The sequence below is a fragment of the Chiloscyllium punctatum genome, chromosome 15 (genome assembly GCF_047496795.1).
Source record: "Chiloscyllium punctatum isolate Juve2018m chromosome 15, sChiPun1.3, whole genome shotgun sequence".
NCBI lineage: Eukaryota > Metazoa > Chordata > Chondrichthyes > Orectolobiformes > Hemiscylliidae > Chiloscyllium > Chiloscyllium punctatum.
The window spans coordinates 1,340,332-1,366,751 of record NC_092753.1 but is presented as its reverse complement, the minus strand read 5'-3'; the positions used below and the strand labels follow the sequence as shown (position 1 = coordinate 1,366,751).

General features: G+C 43.1%; 1 protein-coding gene across 6 annotated transcripts in view; it reads right to left on the bottom strand.

The window, feature by feature from the left end:
* Positions 1-24,866, bottom strand: part of reps2 (RALBP1 associated Eps domain containing 2) — a 205,429-nt gene extending 180,563 nt beyond the window's left edge. For 3 of the 6 annotated variants that reach the window (XR_011962488.1, XM_072584435.1, XM_072584436.1), the window contains exon 1: positions 24,518-24,866. Coding sequence is in view for 3 of the 6 variants with exons in the window: in XM_072584435.1 (XP_072440536.1) it covers positions 24,518-24,691 (174 nt within the window). In the remaining 3 variants the exon portion in view is untranslated. The remainder of the gene's footprint in view (positions 1-24,517) is intronic. The other 3 variants (XM_072584437.1, XM_072584438.1, XM_072584439.1) reach the window with 3 other exon arrangements.
* Between the last annotated feature and the right edge of the window lie 1,554 nt (positions 24,867-26,420).

Here is a 26,420-nt window from a genome sequence, read left to right as displayed (position 1 = left end):
TTTAAAGAAAACTCCAATTTTTTTGTAAATCAAGCTGGTTCTTTGAAAAGTGGTCACAACTCCGATTGAAGGTTTAAGGCAGTGAAGTATTGAATTTATGAGATTTTCAAGTTTCAGCCAGCAGAAACAAAGACATGCTGTAGCTTTCCATCCTTTTTGTTGTTTTCCTTCTAACCTCACAAGGGTCTGCAGAAGCTGAGCCCAGCTAGTTTGCCAGGCAACCATTGGCAGAGAGGTCATAGAGTGATAAATTCATAGTCATACAGCATAGAGACAGGCCCTTCGACCCATCAAGTCTATGCTGAACAGTGAATGCCAAACCACCTCATACCCATTTAATCTGCACTTGGTCCATAGCCTACAATGCCCTGGCATTTTAGACCATAAGACATAGGAGTGGAAGTAAGGCCATTCGGCCCATCGAGTCCACTCCGCCATTCAATCATGGCTGATGCGCATTTCAGCTCCACTTGCCAGCGTTCTCCCCGTAGCCCTTAATTCCTCTAGACAACAAGAACCTATCAATCTCGGCCTTGAAGACATTTAGCGTCCCGGCTTCCACTGCACTCCGTGGCAATGAATTCCACAGGCCCACCACTCTCTGGCTGAAGAAATGTCTCCACATTTCCGTTCTGAAATGACCCCCTCTAATTCTAAGGCTGTGTCCACGGGTCCTAGTCTCCTCGCCTAACAGAAACAATTTTCGAGCATCCACCTTTTCAAAGCCATGTATTATTTTGTACGTCTCTATTAGATCTCCCCTTAATCTTCTAAACTCCAACGAATACAATCCCAGTATCCTCAGCCGTTCCTCATATGCTAGACCTGTCATTCCAGGGATCATCCGTGTGAATCTCCGCTGGACACGTTCCAGTGCCAGTATGTCCTTCCTGAGGTGTGGGGACCAAAACTGGACACAGTACTCCAAATGGGGCCTAACCAGAGCTTTATAAAGTCTTAGTAGTACATCTCTGCTTTTATATTCCAACCCTCTTGAGATAAGAGACAACATTGCATTCGCTTTCTTAATCACAGACTCAACCTGCATGTTTACCTTTAGAGAATCCTCGACTAGCACTCCCAGATCCCTTTGTGCTTTGGCTTTATTAAGTTTCTCACCATTTAGAAAGTAGTCCATTCCTATATTCCTTTTGCCAAAGTGCAAGACCTCGCACTTGCTCACGTTAAATTCCATCAGCCATTTCCTGGACCACTCTCCCAACCTGTCTAGATCCTTCTGTAGCCTCCCCACTTCCTCAGTACTACCTGCCTGTCTACCTAACTTTGTATCATCGGCAAACTTCGCTAGAATGCCCCCGGTTCCCTCATCCAAATCATTAATATATAATGCGAACAGCTGTGGCCCCAGCACCGAACCCTGCGGGACACCGCTCGTCACCGGCTGCCATTCTGAAAAAGAACCTTTTATCCCAACTCTCTGCCTTCTGTTAGATAGCCAATCCTCAATCCATCCCAGCAGCTCACCTCGAACACCATGGGCCCTCACCTTGCTCAGCAGTCTCCCGTGTGGCACCTTATCAAAGGCCTTTTGAAAGTCCAGATAGACCACATCCACTGGGTTCCCCTGGTCTAACCTACTTGTTACCTCTTCAAAAAATTCCAACAGGTTTGTCAGGCATGACCTCCCTTTACTAAATCCATGTTGACTTGTTCTAATCAGACTCTGCTCTTCCAAGAATTTAGAAACCTCATCCTTAATGATGGATTCTAGAATTTTACCAACAACCGAGGTTAAGCTGATTGGCCTATAATTTTCCATCTTTTGCCTTGATCCTTTCTTGAACAAGGGGGTTACTACAGCCATCTTCCAATCATCCGGGACCTTTCCTGACTCCAGTGACTCTTGAAAGATCTCAACCAATGCCTCTGCTATTTCCTCAGCAACCTCTCTCAGAACTCTAGGGTGTATCCCATCGGGGCCAGGAGATTTATCAATTTTAAGACTTTTTAACTTTTCTAGCACTATCTCTTTCATAATGGCAACCATACTCAACTCAGCCCCGTGACACCCTTTAATGTTTGGGATATTACTCATGTCTTCCACTGTGAAAACTGACGCAAAGTACTTGTTAAGTTCTCCTGCTATTTCCTTATCTCCCATCACTAGGCTCCCTGCATCAGTTTGAAGTGGCCCAATGTCTACTTTTGCCTGTCGTTTGTTTCTTATGTACTGAAAGAAACTTTTACTATTATTTCTAATATTACTGGCTAGCCTACCTTCATATTTGATCCTCTCATTTCTTATTACACTCTTTGTTATCCTCTGTTTGCTTTTGTATCCTTCCCAATCTTCTGATTTCCCACTGTTCTTAGCCACTTTATAGGATCTCTCTTTTTCTTTAATACATTTCCTGACTTCCTTTGTCAGCCAAGGTTGTCTAATCCCTCCCCGGTTAATCTTTCTTTTCTTGGGAATGAACCTCTGTACAGTGTCCTCAATTATACCTACAAACTCCTGCCATTTTTGCTCTAGTGTCTTCCCGGTTAGCCTCTGCTTCCAGTCTATTTTAGTCAGTTCCTCTCTCATGCCCTCATAATTACCTTTATTCAACTGTAACACCATTACATCAGATTTCGCCTTCTCTCTTTCAAACTCCAGACTGAACTCTACCATATTATGGTCGCTACTTTACGTGCTTGTTGTCATACAATCTCTACACACAGTGTGGAAACAGGCCCTTCAGTCTATCGTGCCCACAGTGACCCACCTCTCCTATCTCTGTGACCCTGCATTTCCCATGGCTAACCCACCTCTAGCCTGCACATCCTTCTCCTGCACATGCCTTCACCACCCTCTCAGGCAATGCAGTCCACATTTCCACCATCCTCTGGATGAAAATGATTTGTTCCCCTCGGATCCCCACTAAAGCACTTACTCCTCACCTTAAACTTATGTCTTCTGATTTTAGACACATCTGGCATGGGGAAAAGACTCTCAAAATCCACTCTATGTCTCTCAATTTTGTATCTCGATCACATACCTTAGACTCTTCTACTCCACGGAAAACAAACCCAGCTTATCCGATCTCTTTACTAACCCATTCACAAACGCTTTGCATTTCCCCTCACAAGTGCTTGATATTTACTAATACAGCATTCTCACTCATTCATAACCCACTCACAAGTGCTCCATATTTACTGCATTCCCATTTCATTCATAAAACCATGGATCTGTAGTACATTTTACTGTTGCTACACTAAAACATTCCTTCCAAATCCAGTACTGCTTCTTCACACCTCCAACCCTCTGACGTATTTGCCCTCTGAATAAATATCAAAGACTACTAACCTATTCAGAAACCAAAGCCCCACGGCCAGTCTGTCTCCACAACCTAACCGAAACATAATATTAAATCAGCTTTAACCAACCATCTGTCGGAGCCTCACCAGATTATGGAACAAGAAACAGTATGTACTTCTTGAATACATATTAACAGGACCATTAAACTGATTATCAAAGCAGCACCTCCATGAAATTGTATGAATGAATGAAACTCACACCAGCAAACAGTTAACAATTCTCACAATCCAGCTGTAGTAATCAGTTTAATATCTTTTATTCTTTTATTTAAGTACATGCATAATTTCTAACTTGAGCATATAGGCTTAGTACCTGTACTAACTTAAAAGACAAAAAGGACTCTTAAATTATCCAAGCAGACCAGACAGACACTCCGAATCCCATCAGAAGTAACAGCCACCATTTAACAAATGTTTCAACCATCTCCTGTTTCTCAGGACAGATGTGGAGGTGCTGGTGATAGATTCATTTGGACAAAGTTAAAAACCACAACACCAACCCCACTGCATCAATGTCAATTTCACCAATTTCCTCACATCCCCCTCCCCCCAATCCAACCCTCCAATTTGGCACCATCTTCTTGAACAGTCCCACCTGTCCATCTTCCTTCCCACGTTTCCACGCCACACTGTCACCAGCACCACTCCCACCTGCATCTACCTATCACCTTCCCAACTACCTTCTCCCCAGCCTCACCCCCTCCCCCTCCCACATTTCTGGCTTTTGCCTGAAATGTTGATTCTGCTACTCCTCGGATGCTGCCTGGACCTGCTGTACTTTTCCAGTGCCACACCTTTCAACACCTTACAGTCCAACAGGTTTACAGAGGAACCTCAAGTCATCCAAGTTCTGGATTATCCAGACAAGATCGCAAGGTCCCAGTGCTTGGCTAAACGGTGTTATCTGGCATTCAATTATGCAAACAAGGTACTCCCCATCCATGTCGTTCAGATAATAGAGGTTCCTCTGTATTTGGAAGTGCTAGCTTTCAGAGCACTGCTTCTTCATCAGTGACTAGTGGGGCAGGATCATAAGACACAAGTTGCGCTACAGCGGTGGCTGAAGAAAGAGGCTATTTTCACCATTCATCAATTTTGATTGTTATTTGAACACAATCCTTATTAATGAGGCCCTTCATCCGAGATAACATCCTGGTGATTCTCTCTTGCACCCTCTCAGTTAGAGATGTACAGTGTGGAAACAGATACTTTGGTCCAACTTGTCAGTACAAACCAGATATCCTATGCAAGTGTAGTCCCATTTGCCAGCTTTTGGCCCATATCACTCTAAACCTTTGCTATTGATATACCCACCCAAATGTCGTTTAAGTTTTGTAATTGTACCAGCCTCCACCACTTCTTCTGGCAGTTCATTCCATACACACACGGCCCTCTGTGAGAAAGACTTGCCCCTTACATCCCTTTTATAAAACTTTCCCCTATAACTTGCCCTCTAATTTTGGACTTCCCCAGGCCAGTGAAAAGACCTTTTCTATTCACCCTATCCATGCCCCTCATGATTTTATAAACCTCAATAAAGGTCACCCCTCAGCATCCGATGCTCCAAGGAAAATAGCCCCAGCCTATTCAGCCCCTCCCTATAGCTCAAACCCTCCAACCCTGACAACATCCTTGTAAATCCTTCCTGAACCCCTTCAAGTTTCACAACATCCTTCCTCTAGCAGGGAGACCAGAATTGCATGCAGTATTCAGATAGTGGTCTAACCAATGCAGCTGCAACATAACCTCCCAACTACTATATTCCATGCACTGATCAACATACCAAACACCTTCTTCATTATCCTACCTGTGACTCTACTTTCAAGGAAGTATGAACCTGCACTCCAAGGTCTCTTCGTTTAGCAACACTCCCCAGGACGTTACTATTAAGGTGTACAAGTCCTGTTCTGATTTGCTTTCCCAAAATGCAGCACCTCACATTTATCTAAATCTGCTCCATCTGCGACTCCTCAGCCTATTGGCCCATTTGATCAAGATCCTGTTGTAATCGGAGAAACCTTCTTCACTGTCTACTCCACCTCCAATTTTAGTTCCATCCACAAACTTACTAACTATACCTCCTATGTTCACATCCAATGCAATCACACCCTTTTAAAAGTGTGGCAAACAGAATTGCATACACTATTCCATCTGTGGCCTAACCAATGGTTTTATTAAAGTTGAAATGAGACTTCCTTGCTCCTATCTTTACACGTGGGCTAATGAAGGTAAACACTCCATACATCTTACTCAGCATGCTGTTGACTTGTGCTGACACCTTCAAGGATATACGGACTTGTACACCAAAAAGGCCCCTTTGTTCCTCAGCACTCCCAAGAGACCAACCACTAATTGTGTCCATCCATCCCTTCAACTTCCTAAAATGCATCACCTTGCACTTATCACAAGGGAATTCCATCTACAATTGCTCTGCCCAACTTACCAGCTGATTGGTCTCCGGTTGCATTCTGATATCATTCTCCCCACTACCAAAACCAGTTTTTGGTGTTACTCACGCCAACTTCTACATTCACATCAAGTTGTTAATTTACATAACATCAGCAAAGGTCCCTGAGGTACACGGCTGATCACAGGCTTCTAATCTCAAAATCACCCTCTGCCTCCTATTTGTCAACCAATTTTAGATTAAGTTTGCCAACTTGTCTTGGATCCTATTGGGCTCTTACCTTTTGGACCAGCCTTCCACACAAGGCCTCAATAAATTAGTCAGGTAGGATCTCCCTCCAACAACTCCATGCTGACTATTCCTTATCAATCCCTGCCTTTCAGAGTATTGATTAGTGCGGTCCTTCAGAATGTTTTTCCAATAAATTTCCCCACCAGCGGCTTTGTCCTCAATTGTTAGAACAATCAACCCCTTTCATTCCCAAAAAAGTGTCCAAACAGATCAAAATCTTCCAGTTCCCCATATATATGTAAAGTATTCCCAACATGCGTCAATGCTTGGAGAAATTAAACACTATTTCCAAATGCTTTTCATGATTGAACACGTCCCGTTTTAACTTTTAAGTGCGCTTGTATTGCAGAAGTTTCTCCATGTCAAGGTGTGACTTAAACCAAGAGTGGGGGTTATCTTTGCAAGGACAGCAACTGGACTATGTATAGTCAGAACCCATGAATGGAGGGAATGGCAAAATTAGGTTCCCATTGTTGTAAAAACACAGGGAAAATTAAATATCAACCTGCTTAGGGAGGGGTAGTAAGAGTGAGAAGAGAGATATCATTTTAAAACTCATTATCTGTCCATGTCACTGAAGAACCAAAATCAACAAAATCCATCATAATATATTTGTCTGCATAGGTGTGAACTCGCTACCAAACCTACTCCCAGCTAAGAAATATGGAAAATCAAGTTTAACAAACAATTATGGGCGGCACAGTGTTTAGCACTGCTGCCTCACAGCGCCAGGGACCCGGGTTCAATTCCCGCCTCATGTGACTGTGTGGAGTTTGCACATTCTCCCCATGTCTGCGTGGGTTTCCTCCAGGTGCTCTGGTTTCCTCCCACAGTCCAAAAATGTGCAGGTTAGGTGAATCGGCCATGTTAAATTGCCCATAGTGTTTAGTGAAGGGGTAAATGTAGGGGAATGGGTCTGGGTGGGTTGCACTTCGGCGGGTCGGTGTGGACTTGTTGGGCCGAAGGGCCTGTTTCCACACTGTAAGCAAGTAATCTAAAGTAAATTGTGAAGTTCGCAGCCCACAAAATGAAAGAAAATGCATTTAATTTAAAAGCTAGAAGTCTCTAAATGCCCCTCTGGTGCTGAGAGGAGCCTTTAGAGCCAATGTGAACCATTTCCTTTCTAATCGCAATGCCAGGTTATAGTCCAGGAGAAGTGAGGACTGCAGATCAGAATCAGGAGTGTGTTGCTGGAAATGCACAGCAGGTCAGGCAGCATCCGAGGAGCAGGGGAATTGACATTTCAGGCATAAGCCCTTCTTCAGGAATGAGGCTTGTGGGCCGGGGGAGCTGGGAGATAAATGGAAGGGGGGAATGGAGGGAGTAGCTGAGAAAGCGATGGGTCAGAGGGGGCAGTGATGGACAGGTCCAGAGGGCACAGCCAAATTGGAGGCTTGGCACTGAGATAATTGGGGGGGGGGGGGGGGGAAGAAAGGGAGGGGAAAAGGGAGGGGAAAATGAGGAAGCTGTTGAAATCCACATTGATCCCATGTGGTTGCAGAGTCCCAAAGGCGGAACAGGAGGCATTCTTCCTCCAGGCATTGGGTGTTAACGGTTTGGTGGTGGAGGATGCCCAGGACCTCCATGTTCTTGATGGAGTGGGAGGGAGAGTTGAAGTATTCAGCCACAGGGCGGTGGGGTTGGTGGGTGCGGGTGTCCCACAGATGTTCTCTGAAGTGATCCGCAAGAAGGCATCCTGCCTCCCCGATGTACAGAAGACCACACGGGTGCAATGGATGCAGTAGATGACATTGGTAGAAGTACAGGCAAGTTGCTGACAGATGCGGAAGGATCCTTGGGGCCTTGGATGGAGGTGAGGGGAGTGGTAAGGGTGCAGGTTTGGCACTTTCTTCGGTGACAGGGAAAGTTGCCAGGAGTAGGGTGTGGGTTGGTGGGGAGTGTGGACTTTGAGAGTTGCGGAGGGAATGGTGTCTCTAGAATACTGATATGGGTAGGGAAGGAAATATATCTTTGGTGTTGGGGTCTGTTTGGAGGTGGCAGAAGACGATGCGATTTATGCGGAGGTTGGTGGGGTGTAAGGAGAGGATCAGGAAGGTTCTGTCCTTGTTGCACTGGGAGGGGTGGTGTTCAACGGCCGTGGTGCGTGAAGTGGAGATGTGCTGAAGGCCATCATCAACTACGTGGGAAGGGAAGTTGCGATCATGGAAGGAGGAGGCCATCTGGAACTTTGAGGTGGAATTGGTCATCCTGGGAACTGATGCGATGGAGGCAGAGAAATTGGGAATAATGGATGGTGTTTTTACAGGATGTAGGGTGGGAGGAGGTGTAGTCTAGTTAGCTGTAGGAGTCAGTAGGCTTGGAGTAAATGTCTGTGGTTAGTTGGCCGCTGGAGATGGTGATGGAGAGGTCCCAGAACGGCCGGGGGGTGGGGGGGGGTGGGGGGGGGGGGGGAGGGGGGAGGGGGGAGGAATGTGTCTGAGATGGCCCAGGGGAATTGGAGGTTGGGGTGAAAAGGTGTTGGTCAAGTTGATGAACTGTTCAACCTCCTCGTGGGAGCAGGTTTATTTGGAAGTACTAGCTTTTGGAGTAGTTACCTGAAAAACATAGAACATAACAGTGCAGTACAGGCCCTTCGGCCCTCGATGTTGCACCAACCCGGCATACCAATCTGATGCCCATCCCACCTACACTATTCCATGTACGTCCATATGCTTGTCCAATAACTACTTAAATGTACTTAAAGTTGGCGAATCTACTACTGTTGCAGGCAAAGCATTCCATACCCTTACTACTCTGAGTAAAGAAACTCCCTCTAACATCTGTCCTATATCCATCACCCCTCAATTTAAAGCTATGCTCCCTCATGCTCGCCGTCACCATACTTGGAAAAAGGCTCTCCCTGTCCACCCTATCTAACCCTCTGATATGTCTCTATTAAGTTACCTCTCAACCTCCTCCTCTCGAATGAAAAACAGCCTCAAGTCCCTCAGCCTTTCCTCGTAAGACCTTCCCTCCATACCAGGCAACATCCTAGTAAATCTCCTCTGCACCCTTTCCAAAGCTTCAACATCCTTCTTATAATGCAGTGACCAGAACTGTATACAATATTCCAAGTGCGGCCGCACTAGAGTTTTGTACTGCTGTAGCATAACCTCATGGTTCCAGAACTCGATTCCTCTTTTAGTAAAAGCTAAAACACTGTATGCCTTCTTAACAACCCTGTCAACCTGGGTGGCAACTATCAAGGATCTGTGTACCTGGACACCGAGATCTCTCTGCTTATCTACACTAACAAGAATCTTACCATTAGCCCAGTACTTGGCATTCCGGTTACTCCAACCAAAGTGAATCACCTCACACTTGTCTGCATTAAACTCCATTTGCCACCTCTCAGCCCAGCTCTGCAGCTTATCGATGTCTCTCTGTAACCTACAACATCCTTCGTCACTCCACCGACCTTAGAGTCATCTGCAAATTTACTAACCCACCCATCTACACCCTCCTCCAGGTCATTCATAAAAATGACGAACAGCAGTGGACCCAACACCGACCCTTGCGGTACACCACTGGTAACTGGACTCCAGGATGAACATTTCCCACCAACCACCACCCTCTGTCTTCTTTCAGCAAGCCAATTACTGATCCAAACTGCTATATCGCCCACCATCCCATTCCTCCGCATTTTGTACAATAGCCTACTGCGGGGAACCTTATCGAATGCCTTGCTGAAATCCATATACACCACATCAACCAGTTTACTCTCATCTACCTGTTTGGTCACCTTCTCAAAGAACTCAATAAGGTTTGTGAGGCATGACCTACTCTTCACAAAACCATGCTAACTATCCCTAATCAAATCATTCTTTTCTAGATGATTATAAATCCTAACTCTTATAACCTTTTCCAACACGTTACCAACAACTGAAGTAAGGCTCACTGGTCTATAATTACCAGGATTGTCTCTACTCCCCTTCTTAAACAGGGGAACCACATTTGCTATCCTCAGCGGTCTGAAAGCTGATGCTTCCGAAGCAACCTGTTGGACTATAACCAGGTGTTATGCGATTTTTAACCTTTGTCCACACCAGTCACAACACATTTCTGACTTTGGGTCTCTCTCTTTCTCTCTCTCATCCATATACATAGAACAGCCTTTGGGATTATGGAGACTCTCATTTCACCCACATGACGAAGAGGGCACTGCTCTTCAATTGGTGGGACTACCTCATGGGCTAACCATCAAGAATCATCTAAATTCGCTTTCTTAAAAAATCCACCTCCAATGCAGATACAACCAGGAAACAGTAAGGTGTTCAAAGTAAAAACAAGTTCATGACCCTACGATTTTTTCCAGAGTTGTTTTAACGCCATTGAATGTAATCTTCAATTCCTGTATATTTCACATCAACCTTGAAAGGCCAGCATTCCTTTCTGGGAGCAAATTAATCCCCGTAACTTGCATTTTAAAAATTGACATCCCTGCAGTGATTGTTGATAATCAAGTAAGAATTAAGCAATGGGTAAAGATTAGTAGCTGTTGTCATCATGTATAGCTGTAAGTATTAGAGACCCTTGTCAACTGACCTTAACCACATTGTAAGTGACCTGGGCATGTTTAAAACTGGCAAGAGGATCTTGTCTAGTGCTCTAACTGCTTTTAAAAAGACAAAGTTGCCACTGGAAGTAACTATAAACAAGCCTTTGTTTGCAATGTATACTCAAACAATACAATCTGATGTGATGCACAAAATATTGGTGCATCCCAGAAAAAGGTTATTTGTTATTATATTTGATCATCAAATAGTTACCTAAAAAAGGTGATGTTAGTTTCTACTACTCCTTTGTGGACTTCAGTTTGTTTAACTTTCCCTCCAAAGTCAACATGAGTGGTAGAGTGACATTTTGAAAATACTGATAGCTTCATCCCCATTTAGTGCATTTCAAAAAACAGGGCACAATAAATTCTAGAACAAAAGAAAACAGAAATTGCTGGAAAAGCTCAGCAGGTCTGGCAGCATCTGTGGAAAGAAATCAGAGTTAACGTTTCAGTTCCCACAACTTTACCTCAAGATAGAAATGCAGCCAGATTGTGTTACCAACTACAGTACTAAATTAGCAAAATATTCAGATTTTTGATGTACTTTACAACACATGCTTGACTGTAACACAGTACAAGTGTCAGAAAGATGCCACTGCATGGTTCCGTGAGGGCCATCTGTGACACATTGATCAGAAATGAACAGTATTTACAGGAAAAACAAAACGTTCCAGTAGTATTCCTGTACCAGACAGCAAAACAAAACTTGTTGTTATGTTGTATTAACAATGAAAATAGAAACCAAAACATAAAACGCATGATGATTCGGTGTGCTAAATGGCATGCTTTTAATCTAGGAAGTGAACTTCATAGATCCAATGCAGGTATAGCCTGATTTGAGCCCAATTGCTGACCACTAAAGGAAGAGACAAACAACTGACAATTTTAAAACAGTCTCTTGCATAGAGTTGATGAATCCACCTTTAAGTTAATACAAATGTAGAATGCAAATTCTTTTAAAACATGGTTTCATGTGAAAAATTCACCTGCAGTTCAAATTTTAAACAGTCTATTAAAAAGCTTCAGACCTTGGGAGGGTCTCCGCACAAAAATCATACACTGAGATATCACAAGTGAGGCACTTTATCAGAATGCAGGCGAGTATTGGAGAACCGATATTGCTGGCAACACCCTGGTAGCTGTCAGCAGTAAGGTTTCTAACGCTTGACTTGGGAGAGACTGAGTCCTACATAAATACCAGCCACATATGATCAAACTGCACAATACTGTTAAAAACCAGGCCGCAGCCTTAATGAAGCAGACAGTTGGTCCTCAATGTGCAATGGACCCATTCGTGATTTGCTGACAAACCAGTCATGTTTCCAATGAGGAACACTCAGCATAATTGCAATAACCTGAGATCTTTAATGTTTGGAGAAGTTTCAAAAGGATACTACAATGTGCAGTGTACAAGTCAGTCCAATGTATGACGATCCCATATTTTCAGCCGACTGTTATGCATCCAACAAAGTCCCACCCCTCCCTGGCCATGTGTTTCTGAAGATTAGTGCAATTAATGATTTTCGCGAATAATGGACGTGGCAGACACACTCATTCGCAACATGTACTTTTACACCAGCAAGAAAGTTCTCTCTCTTCTTTCGATTAATACAGCAAATAATTGAAGACTGGATTTGTAGTGGGCAAAAAGCTGTTAAGTATCATACACAACAAAATTGCAAAAGACAGCTGCACAAACAGTGGGACTTGCTCAATTCTCCACGTTTTAAGTCAACCCCACTGCCTAGTTTTTGTTACATGCTATTGCAGTGATTAGAAGGATGTTGGCCAATTTGGTCTCTAACTAGGAGTTCCCTGATTGGGGCCGTTAACCTGGACCAAGCAGGGAGCCCTGGCTGACAGATAAACATCAGTCTCAGATTCTCCTCACTCTAGGGGCTGGTTCGGAGCTAGCTGGTCAGAGTTCATGTACTGTGCACATGCAAATGCTCAGGACTTGGAGACAGGATACCAGCCTCTGTGGTGCTATTTCAATTATATACACATGCTATACGTGCAACAAAATCAGAAAATGCTGGAGAAACTCAATAGCTCTGGCAGCATTTGTGGAGAGAGATAGATTAGGTTCTCTACAGTGTGGAAACAGGCCCTTCGGCCCAACCAATCCACACTGACCCTCCAAAGAGTAACCCACCCAGACCCATTTCCCTCTGACTAATGCACCTAACACTATGGGCAATTTAGCTTGGCCAATTCTCCTGACCTGCACATCTTTGGACTGTGGGATGAAACCAGAGCACCCGGAGGAAACCAATGCAGACACGGGGAAAATGTGCAGACAGTCCCCCAAGGCTGGAATCGAACCTGGTGCGGTGAGGCTGCAGAGCTAACCACTGAACCACCGTGCCACCACAGAAAGCAGTGTTAACATTTTGGGTCCAGTGACCCTTCTCTGCACAGGCTGTGCCAGACCCACTGACTTTCTCCAGCAATTTCTGTTCTCATCTCAAATTCCCATCCTCCACACTCGCTTTTATTTTAATGCTGTACATGCATCAGTACCAGCCTCAGAATCTCATCTCACAAATACATGGTTTAGTTATTGGGTGCAAGAAAACAAACCAATGATACATGCTGAGTAATGAAGATGCGTAGCAGTTTAACACACACCCAGTCACAGCAGTCTGCTTGTCACAAATGATAAGGATGGTAATCTCCTACACCACCATGTTCCGGTTTTTTTCATGGCCTGTAAAAGTGAGCCCTGTTTTCAGAGGTATTTTGACTTGTATGCTGTTTATAGTATCCTTGTAAACCTCTTTCCAATCCTCAAAAGTATATGACCAACCTTTTAAATGGTGGTTTGCACAGACAAAATCATCTGTGGGATTATGACACTTCCTGCAGTTAAAGCCTGAATGAAACAAATCTCATGTGCTATTCTCTATTCAGCCAACATGCAGCTGCAGGAATTGCCACTGGATAATAATCAGGAAGGAGAAACATGTCTTTTAATTATTAACAGAGACAAGGGCAATGCTACTATGTTCCAAATAAGTAGCCTTAGTGACTGTGCACATGTGAAGATTCAAGCTTAACCTAGAGCTAAATATGATCAGAATGTTAAAAAAAAAGACTGGTTCAGCCTCAGATGGCAACCAGTGAGAAGGATGGAGTGAGCATCAGTGAAACAGAGTTTGCAGCTTGAATTTGTGGAGAGAGATAGATTAGATTCTCTACAGTGTGGAAACAGGCCCTTCGGCCCAACCAATCCACACCGACCCTCCAAAGAGTAACCCACCCAGACCCATTTCCCTCTGACTAATGCACCTAACATTATGGGCAAGGTGCAATGTCGGAAGAATTATGAAAAAAAACTACTCTACACTCAAAGTCAAACGTGCATTCTGGCCACGTAGAGAGAGAGGTTGAGAAAAGTGGTAGTGAGGTAAGGTGGGGGTGTCATCACAGAGCCTATCTAAATGGTAGGCATTTAGGCTTTTAAATGCAGCACTGACTTGGTCTTTTCAAATTACGTTGTCTTTGAACAATTTAATGTCACTTGCCAAGACACCAGAGGTGGGTAGAGCAAGAACAAGTGGAATAGCCATTGCACATAATTCTCTTGTTGCAGTTAGATAGGGAAAAATGGCACCAGGTGACTGCATATTGAAAATTCAACATCTAACACACTGATTTCTATCTTTCATTAACCAGAGATCATTCAAACTGAAGAATTAACTCACACTAATTTTCATGTATCCACTACTCTGCTTTCAGTAACATAGGTTTGCTCCTACTGAAGCAAAGGCTCAATTTTAAAAATCCCACAGTTGGCTCCTTTTTTTTCCACTGTCATCTCCTCGAGCTCTGCAACCCTGTGGTATAAAACTCAGGCATTGAGCATCCTTCATTCTAAATAATCTTACCACTGGTGGCTATGCATTTAGTAACCAAGACCTTGAGCTCGGAGAACTCTCTCCTTGAGTCTCTCCCCTTCTTTCCCACTTCAAGATATTCTTTTAAAGCGACTTATTTGATAAAAGCTTTCAGCCGCCTTCCTAAAGGGCCCTTTCCGTGACTGACTTGTCCAATCTTACTTTATGTTACTACTTTGAAGTGCCTTTGAGACATTTGATTGTTTTTTAAAAAAGGCACTATATAAATGCAAGTTGTTGTTTGACTGAGGACAGCTGAAAGAGTTAGGGTGTAAAGTTGGCCACAAGAACAAATCAAAAGAGAACCAGTTTATTTACACTGTGTGCACTAAATTATGTGCACTCAGTTTGTTGGAAATTATTTCCATAACAATTAAATATTGAAATGATTACAGGCACTATGAAAATTACTGGCAGATTTTTAAAAGAAAAATTTAAACCATGTGCACATCCTAGACCCTGAACATGCTGCCTATTTTTAAACTAATGGTCTTTTGCTGCTGTCTTATTCTGTTAAAGCAACACAGTTCAGACAACAGCTGTTCCTGTGTAATGATTTATGTAATAATTTAATTTCCTTGATTGTAATTACCTCGGGTATTTCAAATACTTCTTTCTTTTATGGATTTATGCTTTTGCGCCAAGACTGCACTTTCCTACTTCACATAAGCCTGACTAAAGCCTGCGATTCACATGTCACTACAGCCATTTTTGTTATCTGTCCCTGACCACCCTGGAGCTCAATGGCTTACTAGAACCATTTCAGAGATCAGTTAAGAGTCAGCCACATTTTGTCTGGGTGCAGGTGGGTCTGGAGTCACGTGTAGTGCAAGAATATTGGGGAACCAGCTGGATTTTATTTTAAAAATGACAAATTGAAGTCACCATTACTGAAATTAATGTAATGTTCCACAATTATTAATTGAAATTTAAATTCACCAGCTACTATGGTGTCATCAAGGCATTAGCCTGGACTGCTGAATTGAGAACCCTGTGATGTTGTCACAATGAATAATAATAGTGGTTTGGGGGGGGGGGGGGCAGTCACTCGTATATAGTAAAATAGTATGCTTAATATAGCTCCAACAGGAGTAAAATATGTGTTTTATTGGTGGTGGCCCTAGATTCCCTTACACTAACAGGCTGGGATGCTTCCTGCAGAGTTGCAATTTGTTTTAAAAACTTCTGATGAAGGGCTTTTGCCCGAAACATCAATTTCAAAGCTCCTTGGATGCTGCCTGAACTGTTGTGCTCTTCCAGCACCATTAATCCAGATTCAAATTGAGACAGGCAATCATTCAGCCACACGTATCAAAGCATCCCAACTGAAGCAGAAAGCCTATCGGTGATGTTATCTGCCTTCCACAAAGCCATAATTCCTCACTGGGTTAATATTTACACATTCCTTCCAGCCCTTGGTGGAGCAGAACATCCCCAATGCAGGTTACTCAAGTTACAATCTGCATTCTATACTCAGCCAATGTGCACAACTACTTCCTTTCAGTAACTGTGGATGGAAAACAAGTCAGAGCAAAAAAAAAACCCTGCCAGGTATTTGTTTCGCTAAACCATGTTAAGAATATGTACAGTTATTAGGGAGAAAATTAAGTGCATGCTTCTCAGAAGAGCTGTCACAGGCATGATGGGCTGAAAGGTCGATTGCTGGGCGGGTCCAATAATAGTTTTGTAATTTTGCGACAGATTAAGTGGCTTGCACTAACACTGTTGATAGGGAACTGCCTTATTTTGGCAAAAAAGACATAATTCATAAAAAAACCTTTAAACACACACAGTTCCTGGACCACTTCTGTACACAGTCTTTGCATGTGAGACAAAGAACAGAAGTTTGCAATTGAAAGGGGAAAAAAAACCCAGAGGCAATCCTTACTTATACATGACAACATTTACACAAGAACAGATCTTTATATACAAACACAGTTAGTGAAGCATTCCTGTACAGTCTTTGCACATGAAAACTTGGCATTCCTTGCAGTTGCAAAAAAGAACCAAGCTTTTCTTACTCATGCAGCATTATATTTACATATATTTGAGGCACTGGGAGGGTCCAATAACTGAACTGAACCCACTTCTACTTTTCGCAGAAAGACCTTGAACAGCGGTCTTCCCTCACCACGCCTTGATGGCAGCTGCCCATGCATTAGTGTCACCACTGATCCTTTTAAATTTCAAAAATATACTTTATTCATAAAAATCTTATATACACAGTCACAAAATGTACTTCAATTCTGTACAGTACAATGTCTTCAAAAAAATACATTTGATAAAGTCTACATAAGACATTATGCAGAAAAATGATAGTGCAGATTTGGAGGCAACCTTGCAGTACAAGTTAAGTTAAATTGAGCAGTCAGAGACAGAGTAAAACTAAAAGGCAGCATTTGAATTGGTGTTCCCTTGAGAACTGTACTAGGACCTCCGCTTTTCTCCATTTGTACATTAAAGAGCTGGAGTGAAGGATTATAGATTTACATATTCAAGTGTATCAAATAAATTACAAAATGAAGAATGAACAAATTCAGTGAGTGAACTTCATCTGCCAACATTTTGTCCAAAATTTAAAGTGATTAAATTACAATAAAGTAAACTTAACAGTAATATAAGAAAGAAACCAGGATACTTACTTAATGAGAAAGAGACTTGAAGTTGTTGAAGAGCAAAATAGACTTAATTGTTCAGGTATACAATTATTAAAATCTGGTACACAGTAATATCTCACAGGTTTACGTGCTGAGGGATGCACTAAAACTTGTGGCAGCTGTCGCCAAGGTGCAGTGGGGAACAACCACCATCTAAGGTCTTTCTGTCAAAGACAACTGGGGCTCCATTCAGTTATTGGACAGATATCTTTACTTAGAGATATGTACATAAAGACACTTGTTATGAATAAAATATATTTTTGCAAAAGTCAAAGCTCACATTATGTTCATCTTTTACATTCTAATTCCTTAAAAAAAGAAGTTTGTTTCAGTATTGCAGACCTCCAAAAACCAGTTCACCATCTACAAGGCACAAGTCAAGACTGTGATGGAATACTCAAAAAGTAAAACTGCTGCAGGCACTGGAAAATTGGAAATAAAATTAGAAAATTCTAGAGAAACTCAGCAGGTATGGCAGCATCTGTGGAGAGAGAGAGAGAACGAGAAAAAAAAAAGCCAAATGCTGCCAGATCTGCTGGGTTTTTCAGACATTGTCTGTGATGGCATATACCCCACTTGCCTGGATGGTTGCAGATCCAACAATGCTCAAGAAGCTCGTCATACAGGACAAAAGTCAGCCAGCTTGATTGGCATCCCTTGAACAAATGCTCACTCTCTCCACCACCTACACACAGTTATAGCAGTATGCATCATCTCGAAGATGAATTTCAAATCTGCCAAGGCTCTTTAGACAGCATCTTCTAAACCCATGACTACTATAATCGAGAGGGAGAAGACAGCAGATAGATGGAACATTATCATCTGTAAGCTCTCTTCAAAGTCACTTATCCTCCTGATCACCATATATAGAAACTTTAACAAAACTAATACACACTATGTATCTTCAGTGTCACTGGGTTAAAACCATGGAACTCCCTCCGTGGTGGCAGGGAGGGTCTACATACACCAATAGCACTTCAAGTAGATAGCTCACCACCACCTTCCCAATGACAATTAGGGATGGGCAATAAATGCTGTCCCAGCCAGTGATACTCCTATCTTACAAAAGAACAAAACAAAAAGCAGAAAAACCTATTCATACAGTGTGTTCTGCATTTCCTCAAAGTGTAATGATTCCATAATAACTTCCAAAAAGGAAATCGAATAAACACTTGAAGAAAATGTTGCAGATCCACGAGGAAGGGACAAAGGATAAGGATTAATTTGGTAGCTCTACCACAGAGCCAGCACAGGTAAACTAGGCTAAAGGACCATATTCTGTGCTGTAAATTATATGATTCCAATTTAAAAGGTTGAATGCCTAATGCATATGGTAAACCAGGAACATTATAGGCAGCAACATGTGCATCTCTGTTTAAGTGACATTACATGGAAATTCTTTTCCAATTTCATTTTTCTATTGCAATTGCTTGAACTGAAAAATAGCAATGAACAATGAATAACTATGTTTCCACGATGAGATACAATTCCTCAGTTACTTTGTAGAATTAGTTAAAATTAAAAGATGATAGGGGAGGAAGTGATATAGTGATAATGTTGCTGGATCCAGGAATCTGAAATTTTTGACGAATAATCTGTGGAGAGAGGGTCAATTCCCACCAACAGCAGCTGGCAAGTAAGATAGCAGAAATTAATAGCCAGTCCAAAGATGACCATGAAAGCATTGTTGATTATGTAAAACACTCATCTCATTGACTAATGTCCTTTTAAGGAATTAAATGGGAATTCAGCCACACAGCAGCATGGTGGGACAGTGGTTAGCACTGCTGTCTCAAGTGTCAGAGACCTTGGTTTGACTCACCTCCACCCCACCCCACCCCACACCCCCCCCAATCCCCGCTCCCACCCCCCTCACCCCAACCCCCACCTTCAGCAACCATCTGTGTGAGGTTTGCACATTGTCCCTGTGTCTGTATGTGTTTCCTCTGGTTACTCCAGTGTCCTCAGTCCAAAGATGTGCAAGTTAGGTGGATTGGCCATGCTCAGTTATCCACAGTGCCCATGGATGTGCAGGCTAGGTGGATTAACCATGGGAAGTGCAGGGTTATAGGATAGGGAGATGGATCGGGGTGGGTTGCTCTTTGGAGTGGCAGTGTGGACCTGATGATCCACCCAATCTATGCCTCCCAATTTTGTAGATGTCTATCAGGTAGCCCGTCAGCCTCTATCAATTACAGTTTGTCCAACCTCTCGTCACTATTAAAACCCTCCAGATTAGGCAACATCCTGGTAAATCTTCACCCTCTCCAAAGCAGGTTCATGAACCTAAAATAACCACATCTTCCTCTCTCAAAGAGAGGCTGTCAGACCTGCTGAGTGTTGCAACTTATTTTGAGTTGTCCTTCCAGTTGAGCAGCATTATTTCCTGTTTTGCATTCAATAGTCATCTTGCTAAATACTATAAATATAAATTCATTTCAGATTAAGTCTTTTTATACGCTTTATGGGGCTATTTTAAAATTTTAAACAAAGTTTGATTTGTATAACAAGACCTTGCTGCCATCTTCTTCTTGGTTGCCACACCGAGTGCTGGAAGAGATGGACAAAGCATGAACTAGTGTCAGCTTCCAGAGGTTGTTCTCCTGTTACCAGAATGCCAGTCTGGATCAAGCAGGGCTGAGCAGGAAACTCTCCTGCTCTTCTTGTCTGTCATGGTATACAGGAAGGACATGCAGCTCGATAATGAACCTGTTTTGGTTGAACATTACAAACGTACCCGCCAAGTTCTGGAATGGGAATTAAATCTGAAACTTCTGGGTCAGAGGCAGGGACATGACCTACTGCACCACATTAGCTCCCCCACTCTCTATCAGGGATGAATACAGTGCACCTTTTCACACTTGAGAGGACACTAGATGAAAGGTAGAAGTGGGTACTGCGGATGCTGGAGATTTGAGTCAAGATTGAGTGGTGCTGGAATTGCACAGCAGATCAGGCAGCATCCGAACAGCAGGAAATTCGATGTTTCGGGCAAATTTCCTTCATCATGAATCAGATGAAAGGCTTTTGCCTGAAACATTGATTTTCCTGCTCCTCAGACGCTGCCTGACCTGCTGTGCTTTTCCAGCACCACTCTAATCAGGACACTAGATGATTCCCCTGGCAGTCTGGTGTTGCCAACTGTTTGCATTATAGGGATGATATGAAAATAAACTCCCCAAACACCTAGTTATTCTCTCCAAGTTATCACAAGTACATAATTCTTTGAAGTTTGTGTCACAGGTAAACAGGTTGGTTAGCATGCTTGCCTTCATTGCTCAGACCTTTGAGCAATGAAGTTTGGATGTAAAGTTGATGATTTACAGGACATTGGTGAGGCCCCTTTCAGAGTGCTAAGCATTTCTAGTCACCCGGTTATTGGAAGGATATTATTAAACTGGAGAGGGTGCAGAAAAGAATTACAGGATGTTGCTGGGAATGGAGGGTATGAAATATCAAAAGACTGGAAAGACTGGGACTTTTTCACTGGAGCTTAGGAGGTTGAGTTTACAAAATCATGAGATGAATGACAAAAGTTCTTTTCCCTTGGGTGAAAGACTTCAAAACTAGAGGGCATATTTTTAAAGTGAGAAGAGAAAGATTTAAAATAGATAAGGGGACAATTGTTTTTTCAAAAAATACAGACTGATTAGCGTGTGGAATGAACTGCCAGTGGAAGTGGTGGGCGCAGGTACAATTAGTGTTCAAAAGACATTTGGATTAGTATATAAATAGGAAAGGTTGGGAGGGATATGGCCAAGCGCAGGTAGGTAGGACTAGTTTCGTTTGGGAACATGGTTGGCATGGACTGAGGAATCTGTTTCCATGCTGTATAATTATCAGCCACTGGCCTGATGCTGCAAATACAAGACACTGGAGTTGGATGAATGATCATTCAGAACGGTCAAATGTTCTACACACAATCTTCATAAAGTTGCAGAGGTTACAGAGACCTCAATCTCAACTACTTTGGTTAATATGCATGGCCTGGATGATTCTATTTATGGTCACTGGGAGAATATGAATTCATATTAACCTCGCTCTATTGTAACAATTTAACTGTCTACCAAAAAAGGCTTGCCAAGTTATTTATGTATTCAATTTTAATATGTCTTACAATATAATGATTTCAAAGTTTCGTAAGACGGCATGCAATTTACAAATGCTGTTTGTATTCAGCAACCAACCCATTGCTTTCCAATTATTTTCTGATGTGTCTCCTAATTAATTTCTTCCATCTTAAGATCAGAAGTGGGGATGTTCACTACCATTCACAACTCCTCAGATACTAAAAATGTCCACATCCATTTACAGCAAAACCATGACAATATCCAGATTTGGGTTGACACATGGCAAGCACCAATTCTAACAAAAAAGAGTCAGGCAATAACCATTTCCAATAAGAGAATCTAACCATCACCACTTGACATTTACTAGAATTCTGAATTACCCACTATCAACACCCTGGGGGTTACTATTGACCAAAAACTGAATTGGACTAGCCATTGTGGGTGGTGTGGTGGCTCAGTGGCAGCACTGCTGCCTCACATAACCAGGGACCTGGGTTTGATTCCAGCAGAGGGTGACTGTCTGTGTGGAGTTTACACATTCTCCCTGTGTCTCTGTGGGTCTCCTCTGGGTGCTCCAATTTCCTCCCACAAGAAGTGCAGGCCAGGTGAATTGGCCATAGGAAATTGCCCATAGTGTCCAGGGATGTGCACGTGAGGTGGATTAGCCATGGGAAATGCAGGGTTACAGGAATGGGGTGTAGGTCGAGATGGGATGATGTGGACTCAATGGGCTGAATGGCTTGCTTCCAGACTGTAGGGATTCTATAGAAATATCATGGCTGGAAGTCAGGTCAGAGACTAGGAACCCTACAGTGAACAACTCACCTCATTACTCCCAAAAACCTGTCCACGATCTACTAGGCACAGGAGTGCCAATGAGTGCAGCTCCACCATCACTCAAGAAGCATGACACCATCCAGGACAAAGCAGTCTGTTTGACTGGCAACATATTCACAAAGAAACATCCACTTCCTCTACCACTGATGCTTCATTGCTTGAGTGTGCATCATTTACACCAAGTACTGCAGAAATTTACCAAGGACTTGCTAAAACCACAAAGACTATCATCTAGAAGGACAAGAGCAGCAGATACATGGGCACAGTACCACTAGCAAGTTCCCCTTCAAGCTGCTCAACATCCAGACTTGAAAATATAATGCCAATCCGGTTCACTGTTGCCAAGTCAAAAACATTTGAACTTTCACCCTAACAATTCAAGGAGGTGACTCACTTTCTCCTCAAGGACAACTAGGATTGGTTAATAAATACTGGCCCAGTTAACAACATTCACATCCCATGAACCAATACAAAAAAAAACTGACACCAAGAAGTGGTAAGGGATCTGGACACAAAAATTTGACTCAAATTCCTTGTTCCAACACTAGCCAAACAGATCCAGGCAAAATGTTAGGAAGCTACCACAGAAAATTGACCCATTAAGTTCAGGTCAAATCTAGTCCAGCCAGAAACTACTTTTGCAGCCTATTTTCAATCACCAGGAATCTAACCAATAGTGCTATCCAGTCATAATGCCTCACCAATGCTCACTTATTTTTTGCCAGGACCATCTGGCTTCAGGTACCAGTAAAGGTTTGATCCACCCATGAATGCATTAGCTGCATTCCAGAGAAGGGAATTGTGCCTTGGATGTTTGTGTGAAGTACGAAGAAGTCTTTGATAGCCATTGACTTCAGATTTACAAAGGATCAGTGACACAAAGGAAAATTGTTGCAACTTTGAGTCTAATCAACTCATCTCCAGAACACGTTCGTCAGAGAAGGATCAAAGGCTGATCTCCTCTTTGCTGCTTAATCAATGAGCATCTGTCCAGAAATTGGAATGTTCACAGATGATAATACTGGCGTTCAGTTCCACTTCCAATTTCTCAGTCAGTGACGCAGTCCACACCTTCATGCAAAAAGACTTTGACCTGCAGAAGAAGTAATAACACTCCCAAACAAGGGATGGATGAACCATCTCCAAAATGAAGTAAAATCGCATTACTGTTATTACCTCACCTACCAACAACAGCTGGGGGGGGGGGGGGGTCATCTCTGACCAGAAACCCAAACTGACAGGTCATCAGAACCTTTGTTACAATAGCAGCTACAATGTGCAAGACTATTGATCTGCAACAAGTTTCTTTATCAGCACTTTGTAAACAAATGCTATCTACTACCCAGAGGATCTGGTTAACAGCCCCTCAAAACTAGCACCACACAGCAATTGGGACCGAAGCAAAAACAAAGTTTTGGAAAAACGAAATAGGTATGGCAACATCTGCAAAGGGAAATAAAGGCAACAAAACAATTGTTCTTCAGTACTACAGTTTGTCTTCTGAAGATTCAAGTAGGACTCAATACATTACTTTTGTTTGTCACCAGATGCTGCCAAACCTTTTGAGCTTTCCCAGCACTCCTTTTACTTTAGGTTTCACCATTTGACGTACTTTCCGTTTAGTAATTGGGAATGTGCTACCCAGGGATCAATACAGACCGGGCTCAAGGCACGCCTGCTTTAAGTGAACGTGAAACAATCTTAAGGGAACCGGGCAGTGCATTAACCTTGCCAAACATTGCAAACATAGGTTAGGGGAACATTGCTCCTGACTTGGGTGTGTTATAGTTCCTTCATTTGGCAGGGTGAAATCGTCTGAAACTCCCCATCTAACGTTCCCACTGGAGTATCAAAATGATGGAGCACAGGACATTCACAAATGCTCCTACGAATGGGCAAGTGTCAACAATGCTCAGGTCTGGAAACCAGCAGAGAAGGGCCTTCGACTTTAACACAGCCCAGCACCTCACTTACTGGGTTATATTAAGATTTATAACTTAGTTGATTTTTTTAAAAATGAGGAAATTCAGCCCAGACAACAACTGACTGTTGGAAGAGGACGTTCCTTCATAAATATGCGAGATGAATACATCAGCGGCCAGATTTGTGGCGATTGTCGTTACTGCAATTTATCATAGGGGGGGATTTCGGGTTTCGCCCACATTTTGCATTCACACAATGATTAAATAAAACAGACTCATTTTACAGTTACTGAAACACTGGAGGCATTTTCTCCCGGTCAGATCAGCTCTGAAGATGAGAGCAACTCGTAGCAGCTTGAAAACTGAAAAGGGGGAAAAAAAACAAACACCCACACGGTAAAGACGTGTATTGGAAAAAAAACATAGAAAGGCACATTTTAAAAGTTCCAGCGGTACAACAGATAAAAAACTTCGACAGAAATACAATCTGCGGGCAGTCGCTCAACAAACAACCAGAGTCGTTGTTGAATGGATTGCAAAATCTCCTTTACCTACCTGGTGCAAAGTGTCTGCAGGGAGCTGGGAGGCTCGGAATAACTCGCCAACTTTAGCTCCGACTGCAACTCTGCCTGTGGTGTCGGCGTCTGTGAGAGTCAATGAGAAAAGGTCGGAGAAGCGCTTCTCCTCTTGCTCACTCAGCACCAAGCCCACGACACAGTCCCCGGACATGCTGCTGATCCTCGCTGGGCCAGTTTACCTGCTGCCCGGCCCTTGCTGCTGTCTAACACAACCCCGACCGTTTCTAAAGCTCCCGTTTCCTGGCTCCACAGAAACCACCATTTTTTTAAAGCAGCAAACGTGACGTCATCACCTCCTGCTGCAGGATCCAGCTGTTGCTGCAGGATTCAACTCATCTGTTACTACAGCTCAGGGCTCAACTCATCTGTTACTACAGCTCAGGGCTCAATTCATCTGTTACTACAGCTCAGGGCTCAATTCATCTGTTACTACAGCTCAGGGCTCAACTCATCTGTTACTACAGCTCAGGGCTCAATTCATCTGTTACTACACTCAGGGCTCAATTCATCTGTTACTACAGCTCAGGGCTCAATTCATCTGTTACTACAGCTCAGGGCTCAATTCATCTGTTACTACAGCTCAGGGCTCAACTCATCTGTTACTACAGCTCAGGGCTCAATTCATCTGTTACTACAGCTCAGGGCTCAACTCATCTGTTACTACAGCTCAGGGCTCAATTCATCTGTTACTACAGCTCAGGGCTCAACTCATCTGTTACTACAGCTCAGGATTCAACTCATCTGTTACTACAGCTCAGGGTTCAATTCATCTGTTACTACAGCTCAGGGCTCAACTCATCTGTTACTACAGCTCAGGGCTCAATTCATCTGTTACTACAGCTCAGGGCTCAACTCATCTGTTACTACAGCTCAGGGCTCAATTCATCTGTTACTATAGCTCAGGGCTCAACTCATCTGTTACTACAGCTCAGGGCTCAATTCATCTGTTACTACAGCTCAGGGCTCAACTCATCTGTTACTACAGCTCAGGGCTCAATTCATCTGTTACTACAGCTCAGGGCTCAACTCATCTGTTACTACAGCTCAGGGCTCAACTCATCTGTTACTACAGCTCAGGGCTCAATTCATCTGTTACTACAGCTCAGGGCTCAACTCATCTGTTACTACAGCTCAGGGCTCAATTCATCTGTTACTACAGCTCAGGGCTCAATTCATCTGTTACTACAGCTCAGGGCTCAACTCATCTGTTACTACAGCTCAGGGTTCAATTCATCTGTTACTACAGCTCAGGGCTCAATTCATCTGTTACTACAGCTCAGGGCTCAACTCATCTGTTACTACAGCTCAGGGCTCAATTCATCTGTTACTACAGCTCAGGGCTCAATGCATCTGTTACTACAGCTCAAGACTCAATTCATCTGTTACTACAGCTCAGGGCTCAATTCATCTGTTACTACAGCTCAGGGTTCAATTCATCTGTTACTACAGCTCAGGGTTCAATTCATCTGTGACTACAGCTCAGGATTCAATTATAGAGTCATAGCGATGTACAGCATGGAAACAGACCCTTCGGTCCAACCTTCCATGCCAACCAGATATCCCAATCCAATCTAGTCCCACCTGCTAGCACCTGGCCCATATCCCTCCAAACCTTCCTATTCATATACACATCCAAATCCCTCTTAAATGTTGCAATTGTACCAGCCTCCACCACTTCCTCTGGCAGCTCATTCCATACACTTACCATGAAAGAATTGCCCTTTATGTCTCTTTTATATCTTTCCCCTCTCACCCTAAACCTATGCGCTCTAGTTCTGTACTCCCTGACCCCAGGGAAAAGACTTTGTCTATTTACCCTATCCATGCCCCTCATAATTTTGTAAACCTCTATAAGGTCACCCCTCGGCCTCCGACGCTCC